General features: G+C 31.4%; 4 protein-coding genes across 6 annotated transcripts; 1 reads left to right on the forward strand and 3 right to left on the reverse strand.

Moving 5' to 3' along the window:
* Nucleotides 1–7982, reverse strand: LOC108741903. The gene is made up of 24 exons (XM_018476875.2): nt 7819–7982; nt 7602–7765; nt 7451–7543; nt 7186–7387; nt 6930–7132; nt 6690–6855; nt 6411–6626; nt 6080–6351; nt 5763–5998; nt 5588–5709; nt 5382–5531; nt 4832–5019; nt 4596–4767; nt 4219–4532; nt 4051–4164; nt 3793–3990; nt 3097–3322; nt 2825–3033; nt 2587–2767; nt 2213–2522; nt 1925–2150; nt 1387–1545; nt 1128–1332; nt 1–690 (listed from the first exon to the last, which is right to left on the reverse strand). The coding sequence occupies exons 2-24, from the start codon at nt 7689–7691 to the stop codon at nt 470–472; spliced, it is 4473 nt and encodes a 1490-aa protein (XP_018332377.1). The 5' UTR covers nt 7692–7765; nt 7819–7982; the 3' UTR covers nt 1–469.
* LOC108741905 (myosin-10) lies at nt 897–13790 on the forward strand. Of its 3 annotated transcripts, none has more exons than XM_018476879.2 (10): nt 897–1059; nt 7989–8155; nt 9935–10009; nt 10178–10226; nt 10737–10809; nt 10869–11715; nt 11770–12095; nt 12149–12277; nt 12432–12581; nt 12647–13790. In XM_018476879.2, the coding sequence occupies exons 2-10, from the start codon at nt 8132–8134 to the stop codon at nt 12822–12824; spliced, it is 1851 nt and encodes a 616-aa protein (XP_018332381.1). In that variant the 5' UTR covers nt 897–1059; nt 7989–8131; the 3' UTR covers nt 12825–13790. The 3 variants fall into 3 exon arrangements, with proteins under 3 accessions (XP_018332381.1, XP_018332380.1, XP_018332379.1); XM_018476878.2 differs by having other exon boundaries at nt 898–1071; nt 10737–10812; XM_018476877.2 differs by having other exon boundaries at nt 898–1059; nt 10737–10812.
* Nucleotides 8164–9572, reverse strand: LOC108741906. The gene is made up of 6 exons (XM_025977466.1): nt 9381–9572; nt 9183–9327; nt 8912–9123; nt 8649–8857; nt 8453–8588; nt 8164–8405 (listed from the first exon to the last, which is right to left on the reverse strand). Exons 1-6 carry the CDS (start codon nt 9411–9413, stop codon nt 8229–8231), a joined length of 912 nt encoding a protein of 303 aa, XP_025833251.1. The 5' UTR covers nt 9414–9572; the 3' UTR covers nt 8164–8228.
* A 132-nt stretch (nt 13791–13922) lies between the features above and the next one.
* LOC108741904 lies at nt 13923–21439 on the reverse strand. Its single transcript, XM_025977465.1, has 11 exons — nt 21347–21439; nt 21158–21300; nt 20255–20571; nt 18129–18581; nt 17952–18069; nt 17748–17893; nt 16258–16458; nt 15626–15719; nt 15363–15421; nt 14911–15300; nt 13923–14538 (listed from the first exon to the last, which is right to left on the reverse strand). Exons 1-11 carry the CDS (start codon nt 21437–21439, stop codon nt 14405–14407), a joined length of 2148 nt encoding a protein of 715 aa, XP_025833250.1. The 3' UTR covers nt 13923–14404.
* Between the last annotated feature and the right edge of the window lie 95 nt (nt 21440–21534).

Raw genomic sequence — 21534 nt, forward strand, 5'->3', positions numbered from 1 at the left:
TTTTCACATTTAAAATGTTTAAAACACGTAAAATACTTATTTAATAACCACGTAATCACTTAAAATTTTGACATTTTGACAGACACAAAACAGGCCTTGACAGATATTTTGATACAGACCTTCAGTACTAACAACCTTTATTTTTAGGTCACCTCTAGTGAAATTCAAACTCCCCTATTTTGAAAACTTGGCGGGACAACTTTGAGCAACAACAAAAACTAAATATTTTCGAAGTCAGTTTAATTTAATTGTTAAGTACTTGGTATACAGGACTTTTGAATAAACGAAAAATATTGTTTTAATTATGTGGCAGCCCCTTCAAAACGCTTCTAACCGATAAGTTTAAGGAGATTACAATAAAATACATGCAATTGTAAATTATTTAAAAAACAAAAAAAAACAATATATTGTATATTCTCTGTATATATACAACAAAAACATTAAAGAACTTCATGAACTTTTTTCATACTTACTTAATACCATGTTTCATAACTTTTAATAGAAAACTAGATGCCACCGATGGAGCGAATATGTAGATATTGTTATTTACTTCAAATGGAATAAGAGCCCGTAGGCCCTCTAACTCTCCTTTTGATTCCAATTTCCAGCCCTGAATATATTGAAATGAGTAAATATAAAAATGTCCATTTTCTGTAACGATGCATAAAAATGCATCGCTTATACCAAAACCTACGGAAAATATTCAAAGATAAATAATTAATTTTTTAATTTTGTATATATTAATACTAAAAGTATCAAGTGTGTTAGGGAATGTCATAAAATATCGAATTTTATTCAAAAGTATTTTTAGAATCGGTGACGATTAAGATAAAAGTAGAGGGCAATGCCAAGTGTATAAAGTATAAACGTACCAGATATTTTCTTGGCAATTCTTATTACTCATTTAACAGTTTTGGCAAGAAACGTAAAGCTATTTTAAGTTAATTTATTGTACGATTAACTAAACATTTGACAGTATCATTGTAATAAAGCCGTAGTGAATGTGCGTGACTTTGGTATTCTTTTGTGCGAAACAAAGCTGTTTATTTAATTGAATTTGTAAGTACCTAGGTACGTTTAGTTATTTACTTTTAAAATTTAAAAATTGTGATTGTTTTATAATTTACCTCCGGAATAAAATGCTGAGACGCTGATTACGGGAGAATCTAACAAAAAACTTTGGTAAAAGTAGTAATTATCATAAAAATGCGAATATTTATAAACTTCTAGAGGCAAGTTATTCTGTTGTAGCACAATTAAGCTGTCACTACTTTCGACTACTGCAGTAACTGAAGAACAACCAGTCCCTGGTATGAATCGTAATAATATGAACTAAAATTAATTAATAAATTATTTAATTACGACGAATATAATTGAAATAGATACCTTATCAGATGATTCGTCAAAACGATATATTCCAGCGTTGTTGTACATAGTGTCGTTCCGCGTATTACAAATTATGAGTACAACGCCTTGAGCTGAATAAAATAAATCTAAAACGGGGGCTCCACTACTCTCAATTTTCTGAATAAGCAAAATCTGTTCCTACAATTAATATTGTACAATACAAAGGAATTTTCTCTAATTGTAAATTTATATGTATTTGAAATGATATATACTGCGATCTTTTGTATATTCCAATACCAATTCCCTGCACAAGTACATCCTACTTGGGGAATGTACATTAATATACTATTTACATATGTAATATGACATATTCTTAATTTTTACCCACTACAAACTTCCTCAAACTAATGAGGAAAAATTGTTGCTGTTGTCACACCCCCGCCGGGAATCGAACCCGGGCTCTTTGGCTTTACGCGCCAATGCTCTGACCACTAAGTTAAAAACTAACTCACTTCGGGAAGATTTCTACATTGTATGTACATATTGTTGGTAAAATAAACAATGTATATATATATACCTTTCCTCTGGAAATCTTGTACACTAAACATCTTAAACTGTTCTGTCCTTTAAGTAAGTGGTATCGACTTAAAATGACATAAACGTTATCTCCTTGTGTGAAAAACTTTACCCCTGATACGTATCCGAAAATCGGTTCGGGGTAAATAAACGAAGACCCAGTAGTATTTAGAAAATTCTTTCGCGTCCAAGTTATATGAGTCAGCTCGTTATCAGGGTGTTCGTGACTAAAGTTACAAATTAATGACAATTATGGTATTATTAAAAGAAAATAAAGTTAAACAAATACCTGCAACGTTCTGTTGTGCTAACTGCATTTGTTATAACATTAACCGTTATATATTCGTCGCTGTAAGAAAAGGTTCTTTGGGAGCTACCAATATGGAAAGGATGTATGGAAAGATGGGGCGAAATTTGAAAAGTGTGCTGTATAGAGCAAGGACAATCGGCGGGTAATCCACAAACATCACCACTTTCTTTTGCAGTTATGTGTAACATTAGATATCCATCGTCAACCGTTGTGTATGCTGTTTCTACACTGGGCAGTGATAATTGCAAATTTATCGCATTTTCAATGTACAGATATTTACCTACATTAACTACAGAAATGACAATTAAAATACACAGTTAAATAACACAACTAATTTTTAAAAATAAACGTACCATTCATTTTTTTTATGGTATTTTGAACAACTTCTTTGGTGTCGTTAAGTTTTAATTTAGTGCTTTCCAAGTTCATTTCTGACCTACTGTATTCGAAAAGTTTTTTGAAATCCTCAACTAAATATCCATTTATATAAGCGCTGTTGATGTTACCGACAGCAAATGATGGAGCAAATATTTCCTAAAATGTATTAATTTATTAAAAATATCTAACGTAATTAAAAATTGAAATAGTTACCACATTTTCTGCAAATCGTATGCCATTTTTCTGTGTCAATACCTTTTCAAAAATTTCTTTGAGACTATGTTTATTAATACTATCTACATTTATTTTTCTGTGAACGTCTACATCTGTAAAAATCACTGGTGTATCAAGTTTTTGTATTCCTTCATCAATCACCAAGTCTTTTAAAAAAACGCCATTTATTTCCTCAATTACTGAATCACCTTAAAACCATCAAAAGGAAAAAATAGAAATTTATTTATTCTTATATTATTAATATTAGGTACCCAGTAATAATACGTCTTCGAAAAAGTAGTTTCCGTATGCCCTTTGATGTTCATCAGAAGATTTTTTCAGAAGTTTCTCTAAAGTGTATGTAACATTGAAATTGTTAATAAATTCAATGTCTAAGTTGTTGCGGATAAAAACCGAATTAAAACGTACATTAGGAATGAACATTAAATCGTTTAAATTAACGAATACTTTTGGTTCCACATCGAATAAGCGACGAGCCTGAAATTTGTAGGTACAAAAAGTGAAATAGTTTATGGATATACCAAAGAATACTCTCGTACAAAAAAGTTACATGAACTTCTTTTTTTTGTGTATCTTATCAAAATTATTATAGTAGAACTATGATTGAAACTGAAAGACCGTGCTCTAAATAAACTGTTAGATCCAGACGTTTTGCCGGCAACTGCGACAGTCTTCTTCAATGTTATTACGTTGATAACGTGGGCGAAGATGTTGGCCGCAGTTGCCGACGAAACGTTTGGGATACGACCCTTCACCCCAATCATAACTCTACCGTGGATTCAGATTTTAGTATACATTCCAACCACAGATAAGTTCAGTATGAATTTGAAGATACTGCCGGTATAATCGTCACCTGTAGTATGCCTGTTGTAAACATTTGTGGTCGGAATGCGTACTAATATAATTATAGAAGACAATATTCTTTAGATATACTGTCCTATACTTACTGAAATAATATCAACTTGAAGACCCTCATAAAATGTTTTTTTTCCTTCAATGATTGTTTTATTGAGTTGCGCCTGACGCACAATTTTTTTGTCGAGTTCTCTAACGTCTATATTGTTTATTAGCGGAACTTTTAGCATTCCAATTATCGTTGCCCCACTTGTAAATAAATAATTAAAAATTGTTTTGCTCGAAATAACCTGCAAGTGTTACATACAATTAGGTATCTACATAAAAAAAAAAACGAATGTTAAACTGACCTGTTGGTCTCCATTAATATACAGCGCATCTTTAATTAAATGTGATAAATTTATCTCGTTGATACTGCCTTTGATATAAACATTATTAGCATTAATGTTTCCATTAAAAATTACCTTGAATTATATTTATTTATTTCTCTTATGTTAAGCATGCATTTTACTAAGTACCTCTCCAGAAACTGCATAATTTTTTGCGATTTCGATATTTTTTCTCAATATTTCTCCAAGTAAACAATTTTCGTCTGCCAGGGTTGTTAAGCCTAATACACGGACATTTTTCCAAGTTTGTACGATTGGATTTCTTATAGATTCAATAATTTTCATGATGTCGCATCGTAAACTGTCGGCGAAAACAGACTTTTGAAAGTTTACAGAATGTAAAATTAAACCCTCTGCTACACGTAGTTTCTGCGCTTCTTTACTTTTTATATTAACAAGATCTCCAATTTTAATTTTGTTAATACCATCCGTCCACAAATTACCTAAAATAAGAATAAGTTGGTTGCAATTTGGGGAAATCTAAACAATTTTATGTTACTACTTACTACTTTTAAGTTTTCTAAAAGAGTGTGCGACCGAAATATTTTGACTCCATCCTCTATAAAACAACCGCTCAGTTAATTTAACAAAATCGACATGATTAATAGAAGCCACCTGTATATTGTCAGTTGTAACAGTTCCCAAAAATTGAACTTTGTTTGCCAGTAATGGTGATTGCTAATTGCAACAAAGAAAGTGTAATTTTATAGCAATTAAATTGATAAATTAAAGAATTCATTACCATTGAAAGAAAATCCTTTAGCCACTTTTTATTCAAATTATTAAGTTTTATTAAGCCGTCGATTTTGTCAATGAAACCATTCTTTCCAATTAATTTCTTTAGAGTATTAGTTTCGTAAATTTGATTGATAAGTGAACAATAATTTATAAAATCTTCGTTGTCGTGCTTTACTATTTCAAGATTTTTAACTAAAATAAATATTAACATAAAGGATATACACGAGTAGGTGATGGAGAACAAAAAGCATTATGGAAGTCAATAGAAAAGAGATAAATTTATAGAGACATGTGGGGTTAATTATTATATAGAGGCTTACCAGAAGCAGAAACAGGAGTAAACAGGGGTAGAGAGAAATGAGACTAAAGAGGGGCAGACGCGAATCCAGGTTAAATTACTGTTCGTAAATAATTAGGGATGTGGGGTGTTGCAGTTATCTGTAAATGCAAAGGATAGTAAGGGGTGGGGGTGCATGTCCGTGTTAATGTTCGGACTGACAACCCTTTGAGGGTGATATATCAGTAGCAGCAATATCGTTTTATTAACTTCTTACCTGTAATATGACTAAAATTCAATCGATTTACGAAGTTCTCTTGGTTAATTAAAACAATTTTACTTGGCTTTTTTCCGTTTATAGTGTCCACATGGGCTAATTCAGCTGTTAGGTTTCCTGTTATTATAATACGATGAAAAACTTTCTCGTCTACAAATGTTTTCTTTCATATCACACGCTCTATTAAAATAGTTAGCAAAATTTACCATCAATTATTTCCGAATTATCTTTAATAAGAGAATCCGAGTTGACATTGTTTATAAAGTTAGTTGTAAGGCTGCCTATGCGAAGTTTTTTTGAAAATTCTTTTTTACCTTTTATGACATGCCTAAAACATAAAATTCTTATTATTTACACACCACATTTATTTAAGTTACGTACTGGCCAAAAGATCGAACAATCTCTTTGTCAAGTTGCTTCAATTGTTTCACTTGTATGGATGGATTTGTAAAATTAATGCTTCCAACGATAGTCAAATTTTCGAATACAAAGTTAGATACAGGTTTGTCATCTAAATTATTTAGAAGAAACGTATTAACAGCAATGGAATTAAGGGTATCTGTTGTAAGGGAAGTGGTAGCAACCCCGTGTAGTGCTTCAAAGTGAACTGGTATTTCCTAAACAGATACGCAACAACTTATTATTACAATAACAATTGATGACACTTATACTTTTTATATGGTACATAGGGCATTTACCTGATTTAAACTCTTTGACCAATAGTATTTATTGATAACGTTTTCAGTAAAATTATCATCCCTTACTAAAATTTGAGTAGAATTTCCAATAAACAAACTTTGGACATACAAATTTCCTTTAATTATCACCTTAGAATCGTAAATTTGTAATAAATCAGATTCTCGAGTACCAATTATATGCTCTCTGCTTTTAAATTTCATTTCTCCGTTCTTATTTTCGTGAGTAACCAACAAATCATTTTCAATTTTTATCTTGTCTATACTTATAGGGCCTAATAGAAGACAAAATTATTATATACTTTTTCTTTTAACAATATATACCTGGACCTACCCTTTATTCTATTGTTTTCAGATGTAGCAACTTCTGAATTGAAATCGATATTATTAATGAGCACTACATCCAAATTATTGGCGTTAACATTTTTTAATTGAAGCGAAGAAGCTACAGTCTGTTCTGTTGATGTGGTAAAAAGTTCTTCTACTTTATTTCCTAGTAGAGTGACAGCAGTAACGTGATCAACATTGACTTTTGGAACAATAACATTTCCTACAATATGTGTCAAATTTTAAGAATGAAAAAAATTAACTATTATGTATAACTATTTCTGACCAGTAATTCTTCTAGTTTTCCCTTTTTGAAACGTAGTATTGTACAAGTTTTGAAACGATACTCCGTTAATATTTGTTGTATAAATCGCAGTCAGTACATTCGGAAGTGAAATGTTTTTAATCAAAATGGAATTATACAAACTTTTAATAAAGTTCGCTGGCTTTTCCTATAACACAAGCGAATTGAATTAGTATACTAGTATACTTATTACATATACTATCAAATGGTACAAAAAATTACCCCGTTAATAAATTCAGCTTTCAAATTTGTAGTTCTAATTTCTAAAAATTGCTTTCTTCCAGTCACTAGACTTGTGCGACTAATTATGTAAATATTTTCTAATAAAATATCGTTAACGTTTTGGGAATATACTCTACTTGCAGTCAAAGTATCAAAAGTAAAGTTTCCCTGCAACTCTTGGTTTCCACTGTGTAATAGTAATTCTGAAATCATATTTTCGTAATATACTTTTTTTTTATATAATTAAAAGTATTACTAAAGTTAGGGTATGAAAGAAAAATTTCATCAGCTTGGATACTTTTTGCGAGAACTTTGCCTTGTATAATTTGGGGCTTCGAATATAAAAGCCATTGATCAGGCTCCCACTGAATATTATTTAAAACAAAAATAAACAGATTTGGAGCAGTAATCATATCAACGTTCAAATTTCCTTTAAAAATAGTTTTTCCTTTTAATACCTACAAAAGAAACAAAATAATTAATTAAATAATAAGTGCCAATTAAGAATACATATTACTTACAACGCTATTAATGTAAAAAAGGTTTTGCAGTTGCGATTTTATTTTGTTCAGTTTTCCCAAGATTTCTTTAAGATAATTTTCAAAATCCAAAAACTTAAAAATAATAAATGTATACATAATCAGGTACATAACAATTAGACGCCTAACTCACAGATGCAGCAGTGTCCCCTCTATTACTACCTAAAATGGTATGAGAATCGGACTTATTTTGAAATAATTCTGAATTATCCACAGCATCCATTTGATGAAAATTTACAATATCTTGTACATTAGCTAAGCATTGTAATAGAATGTCTTTTTCTTCAAAATATTTTTCTAAAACAGCAAAAAGTTAGGCTTAGTAACTCGGTACTTCAATAATAATTTACCTTCTTTAAGGAAACTAATATCAAAAGGTACGACTGAAAGTGACAAAGCTTGATTGTGTGTCAGAGTAAAAATTACAAGAGCATTTTTATTATCACTGTATTTTAAAAGTCCAAAATCTAACTTTTTACTAAAATTTTTACGAAGTTCTATTTTGGAAATTAATTTCCAGGTGTGCTGATACACTTGCATAATTAAAAGATACTCCTGCAAAACAAAAATATTGTCATATCAAGATCCTATTAGTGAAATGATTGAAAGCATCACACCTTCTCCACCAAAAACACCGAGGGACTGCTCCTAAAAGACGTTACCATGGCTTTTTCAAGATTTGTGCAGGTAAACATTTTAAACCACGGTATTAGCTTTGAACCTACATAAAAATGCCAGCTGTATATTTTGCTAAAACAATCTATCTAATATATGTACCTGTCCACCGAAGCACATGAAGATTCCCTCCGCTGTTATATATTGCTACATAAATAGTACTATTAAGACTATAAATAATCACATGTTCAGGATGAGGAATATTCAATGCTTGTAATTTTATCAATTGGCCATTTTTAAATTCAAACACTTGTGTAGAAAACTAAAAATATTGTATTATATTTTAAAGTATTCGATATATCGTATTACCTCTTTTTCGCTAAAGATTTTTGTTGAAATTATAATTTCTGAATGATTATTGTTTGTAAACGATGTTATTCCATCACAATTACCAATAAATAGCTCACTGTCTTCATCGAAATGAATACCTGTCCATTTATATATACTAAAATGAAATTAAATAAGTAATTATTATAAAGAAAAAACTTTCTTCTAAATTACTTACGTGAGAGGTGCTCCCTTTAAATTACTATTTGTAATAACCAAATATAGGTGTGCGTTTTGTACAAAAAATGTAGCATCTGTTGCAAAGTCTTTGTTTTTTATTGCCTGAAGAAAAACCCATTGCTGCTCTTGTTTTGAATATCCATAAATATACGAATACCCAATGGACAGCGTTACAAATAATAAACCCATGCCATGGAAATCTGTTGCCTTAAAATTATTTACAATTAAACTAACAGGTACTTTACAATACCATATTTTTACCTTTGCAAATAATATTTCTTTTCCATTTAAATGTTCTAACTGTTTACAAAATTGTAAAATTATTTTATCAGAGACAGGCAACATACAGTATAACTGTGAATCAACAAGTACAAAAGTTTCATTAAAAATTTGAAAAACTGATGAAGAAGTGCAATTAAATGGTAAAAAAAGTTCTTTGACTGTATGGAAGTTCAAATGTAGGTGCTGAATGTCTAAAATAAGAGTTTATAAATTAAATACATGATTAAACATAAGTTAAAAGACAATATACCTTCACGATCATATTTATCATATTCCAACAATGTTATTCTATCCTTCATAATCTCAAACTTGTTATTTAAATATTCCTTTAAAGAATTGACGCCATTTTCCATACAACTAACAGGGTTACTAATTTTCGTAATAAAATAAATACTCTTAAAGAGAAGTAGTTCAGAAATACAAAAATAAGTAAACTATAGTATCTTACCATATAAATCCCCAAAAGTTTCCTTTTAAACATCGCATATATGCTTCTTCCCCTTAATTTTTGCTGCAACGTGTTAGTTGATAATAAATAACTGATAAAATTTAAGGCTTTTTACGTGTAGGACATTTTTTTCTTCCTTTTTTTACAGAAACTGATAACTTCTTTTTAATTTTCTTATTATTCTCCTCTTTCAAATTTTGTTTCTGCCAACCTATATTAAGCAAATACATTGCTTTTTAAATTGAAAATTTTTAAATATTTAATTTTATTTCTTGCAAATTACTATATTAAAAGTATCATTTTATATAAATTTGTTCAATGAAATTGTTATTTTAATTCTTCTTTTGAGTAAATCGATCTAATAAAAGGAAAAGTTGAACATACCTTTTCTAGAGAGTTTTAAATTTAAGTTGTTGGCGATATGTAATTTTATTTTAAACTTCAGTCAAGTTCAAACGGTTGCAAATGTCACTTTTGACCGTTACTTTCTTCATTAGATTTAACACTTAAAATACTATTCAAAATTGTTCGTTTAATGATTATATTTTTCTTAGGTTTGTAAATCATTAGTGATGGACGATTTACCATTAAGAGAATGCAGTAGCGACAATTTAATTTCAAATAATTCGGTAAGTTCGCCACACTACTTTTTCTTGTACTACCCTTTAAATAAACAAATAAACAATTAGTAAATAAAACATTAGGAACGTATTATCATTTTAAATATTATTACGGTAAAGGTAAAGTCAAAAAATTAAATTAATAAACAGTACTGAATTGTTATTTTTTTATATTAGGTAGAGCAAGAATCAACGGAACATGAAGCATTAGTTACAAATGAGAAAGGTAAAAATATAAATTTTTTTTTATACCCTAATAGTGATTATAATGGGAAATAAAATTAGGTACATGTATATTCCTTAATTTTCGCGACTCAAATTTGAAGTAATTACGCATGCGCTCTTAGGCAGGGTCGTTGCAGGAGTGTGACGTGAAATTTATTTTGATTCCCATCAGTCTGTTAATGCATATATGTATTTATATACATTGTAAAAATTAATTTATTGTTGTATCCATTGCAACAAAATTTTTCGTGAGTTGGTTGCAGAGCACTAACAACATTCTTTTTACTTCGGTGACGCATAACCCTGAAACGTCATGATACGATACTGTTAGGTATATACAAAAACATATGCACTAATTGACTCACTTTTGTGTTTTCTTCACATGTTTTTAATTTTTTAATTTGTAATATACTACATTTTCCAGATCACATTAAAAAAGTAAAAATAATTCGCCAGTATTTGTAATTTATTGATTACTGTATTATTATATGTGAAACATTTGTGTTTTTAGGAATATATGATTCACCAGTCATTACCCATCCAAGATTATCAATTCTAACAGAATTTGATCCTCTGTTTAAATCGTCGTAAGTTATAACTTGTGCACAGTTTCAGATATAAATGAAATAATCTTCTTTTATAGGGCTTCTGACGAATCCATAATAAAGGAAACATTTCCTGAAGAAGTAGAAGTGTCATCATGTAAAGACACTCCAGATTCTTCTCTGGATAAAAATAAGAAAGATGGTTTATACAGTAAACTGTTAGATATTACAGCTACTAATACCACCCAGGAAAACGTTTCAAATTTTATTCAAGAACAAGAAAATAGTTTAGCATCTAGTGACGATACAAGTAAATCAGATAGTCAAGATAACATTAAAGACTGCACATTTGATGAAAACAAAAATCCCACAACTAATAATAAATTGTTAGATACCTTTTGTTTAGAAGATAAGATATCACTAGAGGAATTGGATAATAAGCAAAATAAAGATACTTCCAGATGTAAGAAAGATTTGTATAGAAATACAGAAAGCGTGGAAGATCTACTTGAAGAGAAAACTCAGGCAAAACCCCTTCACTTTAAGTTAGAATCTCAAGAAGATGATAAATCAATTAATGCAGAAGATAATCAAATTGATTGTAATATAAAATGCTCTTTTAATTTGGAAGAGACAGAAAGTCAAATAAGAAAAACAGAAACTCCAATAAAAGTTTTGTCAGAAATAACACATTGTATCCAGAATACATCTGAAGAAAATAAAGATAAACAGGACTTGCTTAACATAAATTTAATAAAAAGCAGGAAGTCATTACCAGCTTATCATAATAATAGTATATTTGAAAGAAAAAAGAATCATAAAAGACACTCTTTGCCTCATAATATTGAAAAAAATGTTGGTATAGTAAAAGCTAGTCCTAAAATTTTGAATAACACAAGTGATGGTCAGAATATAGAAGCATTGAAGGAAAAAAAAACGAATATTGTAAGGCACACAATATTGATAAATTTATCTTATCCAAACATTATTATTTTTTAGAATATGGATATCTCAGACAATTTAGAAGAAGAAAACTCTGATTTAAAATTGCAACTGAATGCCTCTCAGCAAGAAAGGGCAACATTAGAACTGGAAATTAGACAGAAAGAAGAAGTAATTATAAAAACACAGGCTGAACTAATACGAAAAGAACAAGCTTACAAACAAGAGATAAAACAATTAAAACAGAAGTTAGAAGAAAAATCTACAAAAAATGATAGTGAAAATATTAATGAATTAGAGGAGACAATTAAAAATTTGAAAGCTAGAGAAGCTAGGCTGTTAAGTGAAATTAATACTTTAGCCAAAGAAGAAAATAGTTTCAAGTAATATATTTACTTTCATTTTTGATACAAATAGATTTAATATTTATTTTCAGGAAAATAATGGCAGAATTTGAAATAAATATTCAAGAGAAAGTGAATGAAATCCAAAAACTAAAAGAAGAGCATGAAACAGTTAAAAGACATTTAGCTAATTTAGAACTTGCCTTTTCAGATGTACATCAGTAAGTAAAACATTAAAGAATTTTATACATACATAGTTTAAGCTTTTACTGTTGAAACTAATTTATACTAGCAGACACATCTTTGTATGTTTAGTTTAATGTACATGTTGTTGAAATAATATAAATATATATAAAATGTTAATTCTTCCCACAGGAAATATGAACGCAGTAAAAATATAATAGAGCGCTATAAACTAAATGAGGAGGCCCTGCTACAAAGATTGGCTGCATCTGAGGAAATGGTTCAGAAAAGTGAAGAAAAGTACGATTCGTTAAAAGCCCATGCAAAAGCACAAATTGAAAAGTAAGTTAGGATTAATAATAATATAATGTATAATGATACAACAATGTTTCTTCTTTTTGAATTAGAATTGGCAAAGAAATGGCGAATATACGTGAATCGAACGATATGGAAATTCATAAACTCCAAGCTATAATAAAACGATTGGAAATAAAAAATGCTTCCTTAATGGTATCGTTAGATCAGAAGAATAAAGAATGTTTAGCTTTAACTGCACTATGTGATGAAGTCACTGGGAAAGTGTGATTCCCTGATTCTATTACTTTAATACATCTTTACAAAAATCATATGTTCATTTTTCAGTGGGAATACAACCTCATAATTTTTTTTACTCATTTATGTTGTCTTTTTAATATAAATTAAATATAACACATCAAAATTAGAGGAGAGAAGGAATCATTCCACCAAGTATATTACATGCTGTAGTTTGCATTAAAAATAAATAAACATCTAACATTTCAGTAATTGGCTACAAATCATTTGTATTGTAATGAAAGTCTTGTAAAAAATTCTGTAATACATTAATACACAATGCACTTTGTTTTATTAGAAATATTTGCACAATGTATTTCCAATTAAAGATCTGTAGTCAGTTAGTGTCTTGTTAGTGAGCATCAAGAAGAGTAAAAGTCATGTAGGACTTCTAAAAATGTGTATTCATACTCATTTAGAAATTAGAAGCTGATAGTAAACTACAAACAACTTGGAATGCTACATCAATTAATTAATAATAAAAACAATTTTAAACCACCAATAATTTTGAAAGAGGAAATGCTTGCTATTTTTGCTAAAGATCTATATCCTTCGCTATATACCTTATATGTAATCTCTTAATTTTATTATTGGTTGTAATAAGTTGGTTAATTATTGTAGTCAACTATTAATTAATTAATATTTACTAGCATCATATTTATCTCTACAAAAACTACAATTGCATGGCCAAAGTTATCGAGCATTTTTGCATTAAAACTACTGAAAAGATTTTAATTACTATCATTAACCATCGTTATTTATTTGTTCATTAAATTACCCATAAGTAATTAATATACGCGAGTATATTGCTTTGCTAATTAAATAAGTGATATGTATAATTTTACAATTGGAAAAGGATACTGTCTACTATCTGTACTTAACTACATTGTCCATCCACTCACTTAAACAGTAGTTTAGAGAGATCTGTAAAAATTATAATTATTAAAATGTGTAAAAAAATACATATTTGTTTGTACCCTACTTGTTTATTTCTTTAATTATTTTTCACCTATACTCTTTCCAAGTGAAATATATTTACATATTTAAACTTGTTGATTTATAGGTGAATTAGGAGTTGACAATACTATTTGATATAAAGTAGATGAAAACAATTTATTTTATTAACGTTTATATACTCTACATTATTGACTTGAGCTTAAACATTCTTATTTTATATATTATTTCCTACATAATTACATACTTAAGTTAACTAATACTTAAAAAAAGTTGAAATGACTATAAAACAGACTTCTTTTTAAAAATGTTCAGTAAAATAAAAATACTACAACTACATATACTTATTATAGATGTGTACACATTATATATAATTCCTTTCACTTATACCATATGAATGAATGCATAAATTTTCGGCAGCCTTTTATATTATAAAAGAATTGATTCCAAAAAGGCGCACGTTTAGTTTTAATGAAGTAATAAAAACAGGTACCATTGAAACAAAATGATGTTGCGATGTTACAAAAATGATGATACTTCTTTTATAAGCTTTGTTTATAGAATAAATCAATTTTATGATGTGTCATTGTTTTGTCTGTTTATTTATCATAATTAGTTGTCTACGTCAAAAATTTCAAAACCATTACTAGAAACACACCAACTGTCCAATTCAACTTAGAACATCCACTTGTACAAACAAAACCTTCGTGGCTGATTGTAACTTTTGCATTATCTGGATATCGACAAATGGAGTCTAAAACAATGTTAATGGTAATAAGAAATATCTTCTAAACAACTTTTGATAAGGTAAAGGGGAACGAACAGTACAACGAATACACTGACATTGTAACATTTTAAGGAACACTTGCAGGATCGCAAAAAAAGAGGCGGTAATATCTAGCATCATCTAATCTCCTTGGGCCCTTTGCCGATTGGCGCGCTATTTCAAATATTTGGTTTATTTTTGAACACACCTTGTAAAATTTTAGTTATAATGTTATAATCAAGTAAAAATTGGTCCTACTGTGATGTGAAATGAACCAAAAATACTTATTTTATTCCCACTATATCTTCAGAATTTCATGAAAAAGCTACTCTTATTTCATATTGACAGTACTGTACCTACCTGTGCATTGAAAGGTTCTTGTTGTACTTGTAAGCTGGACTGAGAAATAGTACGGTGGACATGAAGAAATTGTGCTGTAGCCGCTACATGCGTTATCTAACGACTTCGTTAGTTCATTGGTAGATCTCAACGTTTCGCAAGTAACATCACCATCACTGTTGGTATTATTCTGACTAGGACGAGAAACAGTTCTTGAGTTACAAACAACAAATGTATTTTGGGAGTTTGCGCCTCTGATTTTTAAGGTACGGGTACCATCACCAAACAGGTAGTTGGGAGATATTTTATAATAGTTCACGTTGGTTGGTTCAATGTATTGATAAAAAGAACTAGAGCCGCTCTCACCAGACCAATTGCTTCCACACTTTGGGTTGATTATTCTTCGGGGTACTAAAAAGTGATTATTCACAGTCATCTAATAAATATTAATGAAACCAGTAACGAAAACTTACTTTCTTTAATTCTTCTTACAAGCGAATTTATGGCGTCAGTTACTGTTGCACCATCTGAACTCTCGGGTAAAGTAAAAATATCAGTTGAAGTACTGTAGACAAGGTATAATTTGGGGCTTCGAATATAAAAGCCATTGATCAGGCTCCCACTGAATATTATTTAAAACAAAAATAAACAGATTTGGAGCAGTAATCATATCAACGTTCAAATTTCCTTTAAAAATAGTTTTTCCTTTTAATACCTACAAAAGAAACAAAANGAACTCTCGGGTAAAGTAAAAATATCAGTTGAAGTACTGTAGACAAGGTCATTATAGCTACTGGCGCTGCTCCTTCCCAGGACAAGAAGTTTCAAATCTAAAATGCAACAAATACAATAGAAACAAAATTTTATCCAAAAATTTTTGCAAATAAATAATCGAATCCACATTCACATGATGTTAATTCATATTAAATAAGTGACAAAAATTTCAACACAGATACACAAAACCAATATCACAATTTATGGTAATTTGGCATCATAAGTAGTTATATTATTCCGTAAAAAGTAGTTGGACAAACGGAAAGTTCGTCCAAAAAAGGAATCGAAGAACGCAGAATGTTATTCATTAATAAAAATGAAGAACGAGAGACCCAATTAAAAAATAAACATAAAAATTAAATTTTCATTTAAAGTCCTGAAAAGGCAGAGCATATAGCTAAAATTTTTGAAAATCACCACTACTTAAATTTGTTTCTATCAAATCCTGAGACAACAGTAATAGAGTACATATATTTATAACTTCTTTAAATCCGGATCTTCTTATGAAGCCAGTGTAGCGAAAACAATGCCTAAATTAATAAGAATGTGAAAAATGATTTTGTTTTGTGTTTTTTAAATATTAACTTCTCCTACCTGGAATATAGGATTTAAACACTGTTTTCCTCTCAGAAATCCACTGTTTATCACTATCTGAAATAGTTTGTGTGTAAGGTACGAAAAGAGCAATCAACGATTGTCCTCCTAACGATTGGGTAATTGTAGCATTGTCCATTCTTGCCCTAGCTATTTTTTCAACTTCATTAAACGCCGTACGGAAGTCAAACCCAGATGTAACTGGAATAATAAACGAGCCGTTATTACATAATTGCAAACAATATCAAAGTTATTGAAAATGAAACGAAGAGAAATTTATACAAAGTACTAGGCATATATAGCACATGGTTCTCATAAATGATAGACCAATCCGAACCGCTGACTGAATAAGGAATCAGGATGATAAAATGCATATAGTTTATATTTTTTATGAGAATCGAATAGTAATTATTATCCTGCTATTAACAGATGGGAAGATAGTGTAGAGATAGATGAGCTAGGTTATCCCATAATGAGAGAAGAGTTCGGTGTAGCATTAAAAAACTTAATGAATAATAAGGCGCCAGGGGTAGATGGGATACAGGGGGGAATTCTAAAACATGCAGGACCAAAAGTCCCAAAGGATTATAAACGGAACGTGGTAGTAACCATACCTAAAAAGAGAGGCAAGGATAGGTGCAAGACATTTAGAACAATTAGCTTAACTTTCCATGCGTCAAAAATCTTAGCCAGTATTGTACAGAGGAGGATGCAAAAAAGGGGAAGATCAATTTGGGGTTAGAAGAAATAGAGGAACGCGGGGGGGCATTCTGGCTTTACGGGTAACAATAGAGAAAACGACAGGGAAAGGAAAGAGTGCGTATATAGCAACGTTAAATGGGACAAGATAACTAAGTTTTAGGGAAATGCGAAGATTAGCTCAGGATAGGAAAGGGTGGAGGTGCGTGTCCAACCAGTCTTAGGACTGACGACCTTATGATGATGATTAACAGATAGATACAAGCAAAGATGTACGTAAAGAACGTTAGATTAAAAAGTTTTACGTGTTTAATTTCCACCAGCTACTAATGGTGGTGGATAGCAGTCCCTTCCACTCACACTTTTAGTACAACGTTGAAGGGTAGGATGGAAAGCTCTAATCATTCCACTTTTAGGCATTGTGGGAACGGATGGGTGAGGGCTAAGGAGAGACAGATGAGGTGGATGAAATGAAGGCAAAAAGGGAATGAAAGATTATTATTATACGTGGAAATTACTGTCCTAGTATTTGTCTAAATGATCCAAGGAAACCACAGGAAAACTTGGATCAGACCAGGTGGAGCAGTTACTAAAGTTTGATCTAGATTCTTGAATTTAGACTATTAGATTTAGCTTGAACGTTCGGTTTTTAGTCAGCAATTCATCGAAAGCGTAGATATGAAGAGGAGTTTCGAATTTATTAATTAATTATTAATTAAAAGTTGGTCAAACGTCATTTGTATGAGCGATTAAAACGCGTGCCATGAGAACTTTTTTTCGTTTCTACTTACAATTATTGTGAACAGTGAGATTGTAATATTCATAAAAATCTACAATGCTGTTGGACGTGTTCATGATTATCGCACCATCGTAACCGTTGATAATGGTATAATTACTTCCATCGTAAATGTTTACGTCAATGTTATCGAAGAGGTATCTACAAGTTTTATTTAATTAATTTTAAAGCTGGCTTCAGGTCACGTCCCAATACTTACGAGAGAGCTGTTTGTATTACAGCGTAAGACCATTGTGTGTCTAGAACAATAACAATGTCACTAGAAGCTCTTTGTACTGTATCTCCCTCACTTAAACAGCTGACATCGTTGAATTGGGCTGCAAAGTACCTATTTGATTATCATTGCACATCATGAGAATTTATTGATCATACTAACGGGCATATGTGAGAAAATCGGACGTTGCTGATTTACTAAAGGCTTGCACCCCTTCTGGTGAAAGAGTGCCGGGTAAGGTGGCGTAGTCATCCAACTCAAAACTAAAACCAACTGCTTGAGTAACCAAATCGTTTTCGGGAGCTACTGTAGTAAGAAGAGTATTCCTGTTACACGCTCTTATGTTGTTATCTAATACGCCCCTTGGCGAGTAGTACATATCAAGAAGTTGGGACAATTTTAAAGAAGGGTACGAAGAATACCACGACTGCACGTTGGTACCCAATATCAGACCATCCAACCCTGCTCTTATTTCTGCATCTGTCATTTCCAAATTAGTCGTTTTTTCAACGAAGTACCAACGTGGAATGACGGTGCTGTTCCAACCACCCTTAGCGCCAACCACAACATTACCAGTTGTTACTCCTTGCAGAAGAGCTACTTCCGAAAGGTCTCCTACAGAACGTAACTTAATTTTACTTATCACCTAATATAAATAAACTATTAACTGGCAGTTATTTTATGTAAATAGTATGATCTTATTTTAATTTTCTTTTTCCCTTTCCGCTATCTTTAAACATTTGATTTGCCTTATACATTTAACTTTGTTTTGAAAACCAGCCCAAAGAGAGAGAAAAAAAATAAAATATTTACATTAATTTCNCTGTCTTCATTTCGTCCGTCTCAACTTTCTCACCCGAACCACCACCCACCCATTCCCACGATTCCTGAAAGCAGGCTGAAGAAGACCTTCCGCCCTACCTTCCGGCATAGCCCGGAGGGACTGCCCGCCCACCAGCATTACTGGCTGGTGGGAATGAAACACCCAAAAGTTTTTTTTATAGTTTTAGGGAAATGCGCAGATTAACTTAGGGTAGGAAGGAGTGGAGGTGTGTGTCCAACGATTCTTAGGATTGACAACCTTACAATGATGATGATGATTTACCAATATTTCTTTACACGCCCTTATCACTACTTTCACCAATTCTAATGAATCAATTCCCAAACATAACAGTAATTTTTAAAATCAGTCTATCTTAAAGTAGCAGCTGAAGCAATAAAATTTCGAAGAGATTTGCTATGGTACGATCATTAAATAACAGACAGCAAAGGCTTAACGAGCCAGGCCGGAAATATTCCAAAGTAACTCGCAGTAATCGTACAACCGACGCCGCGGTGACGGAAGAAGTATTCCGTTTCTTGCACATTTTTCATTATAAGTTTCAGCATTTGCAAAGATGAGTTCTCCTATAAAGCCTAAAATCATTATTATGGCCCTTTTATGCGAAGAGGTAGAAGAAAAAGGAAACGTAAATCATTAATAAAAACAGGAAAACTGATGGAATTTTGTACCGAAGTTGCTGCGCGTTTTAAAATTAAGTCTTTTTGAAGTTTCCGATTGATTAAAAAAGTCGAATGTAGCAAGTTCGGTGAGGGACCACCGTCTTCAGATTCAATTTTTCGGCTGTGTAGTTTCCTTTCTTGATTGCTATAATTTGGATCACTCAAGTCAAGTACAATTCTGTATACCTGCTTATTAATAATCTTAGTTTTTCGTCATCTATTGCGCTCCAGGTTTATAGATAGAATGCGACCGCTATGTAACGGAGTAGTGAGGGGGAGGGGGCAGGTCGGTCCACGCGATAAGGTTTCATAACGTGAGGGGAGGGGCGAGACAATGATTAATGAATTTCGCATTACAGATGACAAATTGCAGTTTGACGAAAATATTAATTTTTCGGGTTCGATTCCCGGCGGGGAGTGACAACAGCAACAAAAATATTTTCTTCATTAATTTGAGGAAATTTGTGGTAGGTCAAAATCGAAAAGTGATTTCAAGTTGATGTTGCATATTAACATTGACCACTATTACAAATTTCCTCAAATTAATGAGAAAAATATTTTCTCCCCGCCGGGAATCGAACCCGGTCAGAGCATTGGTGCATAAGGCCAAGAGTCCCGGGTTCAATTCCCGGCGGGGAGTGACAACAGCAACAAAAATATTTTCCTCATTAATTTGAGGAAATTTGTAGTAGGTCAAAATCGAAAAGTGATTTCAAGTTGATGTTGCATATTAACATCGATCACTATTAGTAATTTAAAAAACAATGTCTTAAAATGTTTATTACCAGCCAATGTCGCTGCATATCTGTTATCAATGGTGTACCCGTTGGGGGTTTGAATGGTCTGCTGACTCAGGCCAGCAGCTATTCCTGCGAGAACTGTCCCTGCTTGTATTGAACCCCATTTAGTGTAAACGACGCCTCCTTCAACGGGACATGAACTTTCTGCTATATTTGATGACAATGATCGTACTACTGATTCCACGTCTCCATCAGAAGGATTAGTATCGTCATGTCCTTCTTCTGGAAGCGGATCTTCTACTGGTGGATCTTCAGATTTTTCTTCATCAGCGTTTTCAATATTTCCTTTTGATAATTTTGAACTGTAGTAAAATTAAAATAAAATCATAGTAATAAAAGTAATAAACGTTCTAAAAAAATACCTATTCTATGCAGATAATACGAGATACGACAGAAGCTGATGAAAATTTAATTTCAGCAGAAATACAATAACAAAATATAATATAAAACCGTTAATTTCGAAATTCGGGAAAGATTGTTAAAAGTGTCTGTTTGGAGTAAACCACACGGCTATGTACGGGTGCAAAATGTAGATGATGGGCGAGGCGGAGAAGAAACATTTAGAAGCGTTTGATATGTGATGGTGTTATAGGAAGATGATTAAAATATCGTGGATAGACAAGGTTAGAAATTAGGAGGTATTAGAAAGAGTAGGAGAGTATAGGGTGCCATGGAAGTGAATAAGAAAAAGGTGATATAGGAGAAAAGGGGGTAAAGAGGGACAAAGAAAGGTCTAGATTAAATTGTTGTTCGCAAATAGGGACGTGGGATATCCTAGTTTTCAGTAAATGCGAAGATTGATTAGATTGGATGACCCTATGATAATGATAATGTATCTCATGCTATTTTTGAAGACAATAAAGGAAAATTAGTTTTAAAGCAACTTACTGGCGTGGATCAAAAATCTCCACATCTTTCTCGACATTTCTTCTAAACCTTCTTTGATATCTAGATAATCGGCTGCATATCACGCTCTCATCTCCCCTTTGGGTACGGTCGATTGAATTTGAAAGCATAAAATGGAGAGAACACTATTTAAAAAAATATATATTTGCTGTTCAAATTTTATACACTTACGAGTTCAAGGCCGTTTAATGTTTCGTTAGGAAATAACCTTGCACTTCCTGGCACTAACTTTTTTAAAAGTATTTTATTTTTATAGGCTTGCATTAATANATTTTTCTAATAATTTAAACAATTTAGGTGTATATAGGCAACGTAAATTGTCAAGGAAAATATAATATAATGTATAATGTGTTGCATAC

The sequence above is a fragment of the Agrilus planipennis genome, unplaced genomic scaffold (assembly GCF_000699045.2).
Source record: "Agrilus planipennis isolate EAB-ADULT unplaced genomic scaffold, Apla_2.0 scaffold341, whole genome shotgun sequence".
Taxonomy (NCBI): domain Eukaryota; kingdom Metazoa; phylum Arthropoda; class Insecta; order Coleoptera; family Buprestidae; genus Agrilus; species Agrilus planipennis.

What these genes read in the sequence shown, in the direction of transcription:
- LOC108741903 (XM_018476875.2), bottom strand. Translation starts at nt 7,691, where the DNA reads ATGGATGCTGTGGATAATTCAGAATTATTTCAAAATAAGTCCGATTCT. An exon ending in TTTTTTACATTAATAGCGTT is followed by an intron (nt 7,388 to 7,450) that starts GTAAGTAATATG and finishes TTTCTTTTGTAG; the next exon opens with GTATTAAAAGGAAAAACTAT. An exon ending in TTGACGAATCATCTGATAAG is followed by an intron (nt 1,333 to 1,386) that starts GTATCTATTTCA and finishes AATTAATTTTAG; the next exon opens with TTCATATTATTACGATTCAT.
- LOC108741905 (XM_018476878.2), top strand. Translation starts at nt 8,132, where the DNA reads ATGGCTTTTTCAAGATTTGTGCAG. An exon ending in ATTTAATTTCAAATAATTCG is followed by an intron (nt 10,010 to 10,177) that starts GTAAGTTCGCCA and finishes TTTTTATATTAG; the next exon opens with GTAGAGCAAGAATCAACGGA. An exon ending in AAAGAAGAAAATAGTTTCAA is followed by an intron (nt 12,096 to 12,148) that starts GTAATATATTTA and finishes ATTTATTTTCAG; the next exon opens with GAAAATAATGGCAGAATTTG.
- LOC108741906 (XM_025977466.1), bottom strand. Translation starts at nt 9,413, where the DNA reads ATGTTTAAAAGGAAACTTTTGGGGATTTATATG. An exon ending in AACTTTTGGGGATTTATATG is followed by an intron (nt 9,328 to 9,380) that starts GTAAGATACTAT and finishes CTTCTCTTTAAG; the next exon opens with AGTATTTATTTTATTACGAA. An exon ending in AAGAAATATTATTTGCAAAG is followed by an intron (nt 8,858 to 8,911) that starts GTAAAAATATGG and finishes AATAATTTTAAG; the next exon opens with GCAACAGATTTCCATGGCAT.
- LOC108741904 (XM_025977465.1), bottom strand. Translation starts at nt 21,439, where the DNA reads ATGCAAGCCTATAAAAATAAAATACTTTTAAAAAAGTTAGTGCCAGGA. An exon ending in ATATGCAGCGACATTGGCTG is followed by an intron (nt 18,582 to 20,254) that starts GTAATAAACATT and finishes TACGTTCTGTAG; the next exon opens with GAGACCTTTCGGAAGTAGCT. An exon ending in CGATTTTCTCACATATGCCC is followed by an intron (nt 18,070 to 18,128) that starts GTTAGTATGATC and finishes GGTACTTTGCAG; the next exon opens with CCCAATTCAACGATGTCAGC.